The 6278-nt window shown below is 60.1% G+C and overlaps 1 protein-coding gene across 1 annotated transcript; it reads right to left on the bottom strand.

Moving 5' to 3' along the window:
• Positions 1-2701: 2701 nt before the first annotated feature.
• On the bottom strand, positions 2702-6028 carry TNNI3 (troponin I3, cardiac type). Its single transcript, XM_032388831.1, has 8 exons — positions 5880-6028; positions 5640-5652; positions 5410-5496; positions 4960-5001; positions 4554-4685; positions 4080-4169; positions 3376-3552; positions 2702-2850 (listed from the first exon to the last, which is right to left on the bottom strand). The coding sequence occupies exons 1-8, from the start codon at positions 5888-5890 to the stop codon at positions 2767-2769; spliced, it is 636 nt and encodes a 211-aa protein (XP_032244722.1). The 5' UTR covers positions 5891-6028; the 3' UTR covers positions 2702-2766.
• Between the last annotated feature and the right edge of the window lie 250 nt (positions 6029-6278).

The raw sequence follows: 6278 nt of genomic DNA, 5'->3' as shown, positions 1-6278 counted from the left end.
GACTCCTGAGTCTGAGGGAGGAGGGGCTGGGGGCCTGGACTCCTGGGTCTGAGGGAGGAGGAGGCTGGGGGCCTGGACTCCTGGGTCTGAGGGAGGAGGGGCCAGGGGCCTGGACTCCTGGGTCTGAGGGAGGAGGGGCCAGGGGATCTGGACTCCTGGGTTGAGGGAGGAGGTGCCAGGGGGTCTGGACTCCTGGGTCTGAGGGAGGAGGGACTGGGAGGCTGGACTCCTGGGTCTGAGGGAGGAGGGGCCGGGGCCCTGACAGGGAAGGGTCTGGGAAGTGGGGGGGGGGCACAGGCCCAATGCTGCACTCCTGCCCCTCCACCACCACAGCTGTCCTCTTTTGTCTTATGACATGTGCATGGGAATCTGATCTGAGTGGGGATTAGGAGAAGGTATTTGGGAAGGGACTGTGGCCTGAAGACAATAGCTGCCCCACCCCCCAAAGGCTATTTCGGGGGGATGTCGTACATGGTGAAACAGAGGACATTTCCTAAGAAGGGATTCAAGGGAGGAGGCTCCTGGGAGAATTAGTCACACACACACACACACACACACACACACACACACCACACACACACACACACACCCCGGGCTGATTATCTTCCCACCTGTCCCCTCCTTGCCCCACCACCCACAGCCTTGGAGGAGGTTGAACTCATCAAGAGCAGCCCTGTCCATAGACCTCATCCTGACCCCTACGTAGACAGCACCCCACCTTTAAGGTCCCCCAGGACCCACAGTACCCAGGTTAAGAGCACCCCTAAATCCCGAGACCCCAATTGATGATGCCCCTGGTTTCTGGCGACAAGCAAGTCCTCATGTCTCCAGGTTCTGAGACCCCAGTTCCTGAGACTCCAGACTCTGGGCTGAGACATCCTCAGATCTTGATGCCCTAGGTCTTGACACCTACATTCTGAAGCCTCAGAATCTTGAGACCCCAAAACCCAGATGCCCAAGCTCAGAGGTGCATTCATGATGCCCCGAATTTTGACACCTCCAGTCATAAGGCCTCAGACCTGGAGACCTCAATTCTCAAATCCCCAGAGGCTCCCTGTCCTGACCCCCAGACCATCAAATAGCTAAGCCCAGAAACCCCCAATTCCTGAGATTCCCTCAGATCTCAGACCTCTTCGGTCTGAAGGTATTATATTCTGGGACACCCCAATCTTGGCACCCCAGACTCTGTAACTCCCAAATCCTAATACCTCAGTCCTCAGTCCCTGTGAAGTCTGAGTTTCCCCGGAATTCAAGCCTTCATTTTGTGCCCCGTCCACCTCCATAGTCCTTCACACCCCTCCTGTCCTCTCCCCCAAGTACAAAGTCCCTGGGACCATTACCTAAGGCTGGGTCTGCAGAGTCAGTGAGCGGCGGGATAGAGCCTTGCGGACCGAGCTGAAGCACCCCCAAGCACCCTGAGGTTTATAGCGGAGCCTCGGCCCCGCCCCCCAGGGGCGGGGAGGGCCAGAAAATTCCTTTCTCCAACCTAGAGTCCCAGCTCCGAGGCTGCCCTGCCCCCACTCTGGCTTCACATTCAGGATCCTGGCACCTCCTGGCTGCTTGGGGACCCCTCCACCCCATCAGCACTGCCTTGAACCCAGGCTGGGTCAGGTGACCTCCAACCTCTGGGCGCCCCACCTCCCTTCCAGCAGGCTGCACTCTATGCTTTGAAGTCCCTGTGCTCAGCACACAGTAGGTCCTTGGAGAACATTTATTGACAAAAGGAGTAGAAGGGGCGCTTTCTCTTATATGGCTCTGGTTCCGGTCTCTCTGTCTCTCCGACACTGTCCTTCTTTCCTTTGTCTCTGTGACTCTCCATCTGTGTGTCTCTGTCTCCCCCCTCCCCACCCCCACCCCTTTGTCTGCCACCAGGATTCCACCCTGGTGACAACAGGCGCTAAAGCGGGGAAGCAGGTGTGGGTCGGGGGAGGGGAGAGGGTGTGGTTTCAGGCCTGCTCGACCTCACACTCCCCCACCTCCATCTGACACTGATCTGTTTTGGGATTCCTCCCCACCCTTTCCCTGCCACGCCATGACCTTGAACTCTAGGGGAGCCAGCACCCCTCCTGCCTCTCCGTGTCTCTGTCTCTCACTGTCTGCCATCTCTATGTCTATTTCTGGGCATTTCTCTGAGGGTTCTCTCTGGGTCTGTCTCAGGCTCTGTCTGCATCTCTCCGCGTCTGTGTCTTTCACTCCCCTTGTCTCCCCGTGCATTTTTGTCTCTGCATTTCTGTAGGTGAATCTGCCCCTCTCGGTATCTGTCTATTGGTATCTGTCTGTGACCCCGTTTCTGTCTCTCTTTGTCTCTGGATCCGTGTCTCTATCTTTCTGTCTCTTTCGGGGGCATCCTTCCCCATGTCTCTGCCATTCTCCCTCTTTGGGTCCCTATTTCTTTCTTTCAGTGGTCTCTGGGCTTTTGGTATACATCTGCCTCTCCATTGTCCCTTTCTTTGCACATCTTTCTAGGAATCTCTGTCTTTTCTCCCTCTCTGTGGGTCTCTGGCTCTCTCTGTGTCTGTGGGTGTCTCTCTCTTTGGGCCTTGGTCTGAGCCTCTCTGCACCCCAGGTGCAGGAGAAGAGCTGAGAACGCACCAGCTCTGCTCCTGTGGTGTGGTGTGGCTTGGGGGGCCCTCCCCTCTGTCCTCTCATCTCCCTCACACCTCACCCCCCCCCCCTCCAGGCAGCAGACGTGCAGCCACTCCTAGCTCAGAGAGAAGGTTTATTCCTCCGGGACACCTTCAGGGCTAGGGCAGGGGGCAGGCCGGCTCAGCCTTCAAACTTTTTCTTGCGGCCCTCCATTCCACTCAGCGCATCGATGTTCTTACGCCAGTCTCCCACCTCCCGGTTTTCCTGGAGGAATGGGGTCAAGGGTTAGGGTCTCTCCCTGGTCTACAGTCTCTCAAATATCCTCCGCCCACCCTCCAGCCTTCTGGGCCACTGTGTTTTGGATGTCCATCCCGGGATCTGGTTCTGGAACACTTCTCTCCCCTCAGGCAATCCCGTCACATTTGCCCCCATGCCCATCCTGTCTAACACACGCACTGCGGGCCTCCTTGCTTATGTCTCTTCCTAGGAGACTCTGCGTCTTCCCCTTCTTGTCTCCCCCATGCACTACTTTTCTCTCTCATGGACTTCCTGTAGACCTCACACACTTCCTGACTCCTTGCTACTTCCTTTCTCCCTCATGCACTTCCTGGCTTCCCCTTCTAGTTTCTCTCTTCCTCTTGCACTTCCTATGCCCCTCCTACAGTTCCTATTGAGGACTCCTTACCAGAGTCTTCTCCCCATAACTCCAAGTACCATCTGCCCTGAGTTTAGGCCCTAGGACTGTTGTCTCCTCTGAGCACCCCCTTCCCTGGCCCGAGCCACACTCACCTTCTCTGTGTCCTCCTTCTTCACCTGCTTGAGGTGGGCCCGCAGGTCTAAGGTCTCCTTAGCCCTGGCGCCCAGCAGTGCTTGCATCATAGCATCCGCAGAGATCCTCACCCTCCGCAGGGTGGGCCGCTTAAATTTGCCCCGAAGGTCAAAGATCTTCTGGGTCAGATCTGCGATCTGGGAGCAGCCATAAGAGGAGGTGGAGACCCCCCACTCCACCTCCCCCAGCCCCATGCTTTCACCCTACATTTCCCTCCTATCCCTCTCCAAGCCTACGGAGGCCTCATCCAGGCTCAGCGCCCACCGCCTTTGGGAAAAATCCCAAGGGCCTCATCCAGTAACTCTTAAGTCCTCCCCGATCTGTCCAGTCTCCTCTCTGCAAAGGAGACACGGACACCTCCCGGTCCAGCTGTGTGCATCCCACAATTCCCTGAGCCATGCCTGAGCTCACTCATCAACACTCGATGCTCCGGCTACACGTTTCCACAGACACATCTTCGCTTTTTCATCTCCTGGCTTTTGCATGCTGTTCCGTCTGCCTGGAACAGCTTTCCCTAACCACTCTATACTCATTCTTCTGCCCCGTCCCTTCCAGCCCCACAGAGCTGTCCTGGGTCTCCTGGCGTCTGCACCCACACACAGCTGCAAGGGGACAGGCACCAGACCCTACCCTGAAGAGACCGAGACTTCCCAATGTCCCCCACCTCCGTGATGTTCTTGGTGACTTTCGCCTCCACGTCGTATCTCTCTTCATCCACTTTGTCCACGCGGGCGTGGAGTTGTCGGCACAAGTCCTGGTCAAGGAGTTGTGGTATATGTGGGGGGGACCCCGAGTCCTGAGTCTGAAGGAGGAGGGGCTGGGGGTCTGGACACCTGGTCCTGGAGGAATAGTTTGAAGCTGGACTCTGGGGCAGCTCGAACAAAGGGTGCTAGGAGCCAAGAGTCCAGAGAATCTGACGGAACTGGGACTGGAGAAATCAACCTCTGGATTTTGAGACTGTAGGCAGCTGCAGGCCATATTTCTGAACTCCTGAGGGTAAGGATTGGGAGACTGGACCCCAAGGTCCCCAGCAGAAGTGGGGCATAGTGACTAGACCCGTGAGTCCCAAGGATGCAAGACCGGCCATTAGGAACCTTGGATCCCCAGCTGGGCAGGAGTCCCTGCTGAGAGCGGGTACCTGCAGCTCCGCGAAGCCCAGCCCGGCCAGCTCCAGGGGCTGGCACCGCGTGCTCAGAGCGCGCCCCTTCTCTCCGCGCCGCTCCTCCGCCTCCCGCTCCAGCTCTTGCTTCGCAATCTGCAGCATCAGGGTCTGCGGAGGGGAGGCCAGGCGCCGCAGCACCCCCGGGATAGCGGATGAGGGCCGCGCCGCACCGGGGAAGCCGCCCTGACCGGGACAGCCCTCTCTCTAGTCCCAGGCCCGGTCAGCTGTCCCACAGAGACACTCTCCCTCAAGGTCGGGTCCATCGTTCCAAGGCGGCTCACCACAAGCCCCGCCCGCTCGCCACGGAGGCCCCGCCCCCCATGCACCCAACCCCCAAGCTCTGCCCCCTGAGGACACCTAGGAGCCCCCTCCAGGCCGGCACCTTCAGCTGCAGTTTCCTCGAGGCGGAGATCTTGGACTTTTTCTGCCGGGGTGGAATGGAGCAAGGGACAATCAGGGCGAGGAATGGAAGACGGACGGTGGGGACGGGGGGGGCCTCACAGCCACTCCCTCACACCTGATCCAGCCCCGAATCTACGGGAAGCCACGCCCCTCATCCCCATTCACCAATCCTGGCCCCTGACTGGTTAGGCACCGCCCTCTCTACCCTAAGCAGTCGCAGTTCCCACGGGCAACGGAACTCCGCCCGTAGGCAGGTCTCACCAATCCGAGCCCTCCCTCTGCAAAACCCCGCCCTTGAAGCGCGGCATCCTCCTAGGCTCCGCCCGCGACCAAAGCCCCGCCCCGTCTGAGGCTCTGGCCCCGCCCCCACTCCTAGGTGCCGCCCGCCTCTGTGGACTCCGAACCCAGACCCGCGCAGCCCCGCCCTCACCTTGGCGTGCGGCTCCGTGGCGTACGCGCGGTAGTTGGCCGAGGACCGTCGTCGGATCGGGGTGGGAGCGGGGGGCGGGCACCCCTCCTGGGGTTGGGGGAAAGGAGCCGCGTCACCGCCGGGCCCCCCAGCCCCCCACCACGTGTCCTGGGGTTGCAGCCTCCTGCCCCAGGCCCCTCCCTGCTGCGCCCCTCCCCCGTTGGTCGCCCCCGGACGGTGCCCGCTCTCACCGCATCGCTGCTCCTGGAGGGAGAGACAGGGAGGGGGGATTAATGGGGGGCTGTGTCCCGTCCAGTCTAAGGGACTCCGGCCCACCAGCTCCCCCACCCTTGGGTCCTAGGGGGTCTGAGTCCCAAACTCTTCCCTCGTGCAGACACCCAGGGATCCTGTCCCCACCTCCCTTCTCAGGCCCTGTGTCCACCTCCCACCGCCTCAGGCCTCGGGAGTCCGAGTTACCAAGCTGCACTCACTCGTCCGCCATGCTGAGACTCAGGCCAGGGGTTGCAGGAGGCAGAGAAAGGGCAAGGGGCGCTTGGAGGGTCAGTGAGGGCGCGTCCGGGGTGACCTTGAAGGCCCCCGGGGCTTCGTTCTCCTCCGGGCTGCTCAAACTTGACTGAGGACACTGAGACAAGTGGCGTGGACTGAGACTAAATATACTGCTGTCACCTCCTCCCCCTGCCCGGGATGCGAGATAACTGGGGCGCGTGAGGGATGGGGTGGGCCAGGCCCTGCTCCAGCTGGATCACCCTTCCACCTTGGCAGCCTGGGAACTCAGACCCAGGAGTCCAGGCCCCCAGCCCCCTCTTCCCTCAAACCCAGGAATCCAGGCCCCCAGCCCCATCCTCCTCCCTCAGACCCAGAAGTCCAGG

The sequence above is a fragment of the Phoca vitulina genome, unplaced genomic scaffold (assembly GCF_004348235.1).
Source record: "Phoca vitulina isolate PV1807 unplaced genomic scaffold, GSC_HSeal_1.0 scaffold52, whole genome shotgun sequence".
NCBI lineage: Eukaryota > Metazoa > Chordata > Mammalia > Carnivora > Phocidae > Phoca > Phoca vitulina.
This window is presented reverse-complemented; position numbering and strand designations above follow the sequence as displayed.

Bases quoted from the DNA above. Each gene is read 5' to 3' on its own strand.
- TNNI3 (XM_032388831.1), bottom strand. The intron at 5,002-5,409 runs GTGAGGGCGGGG...CCACCCCGGCAG, and splicing joins CCACGGAGCCGCACGCCAAG to AAAAAGTCCAAGATCTCCGC. The intron at 3,553-4,079 runs GTGGGGGACATT...GGCTGCTCCCAG, and splicing joins TCACCAAGAACATCACGGAG to ATCGCAGATCTGACCCAGAA.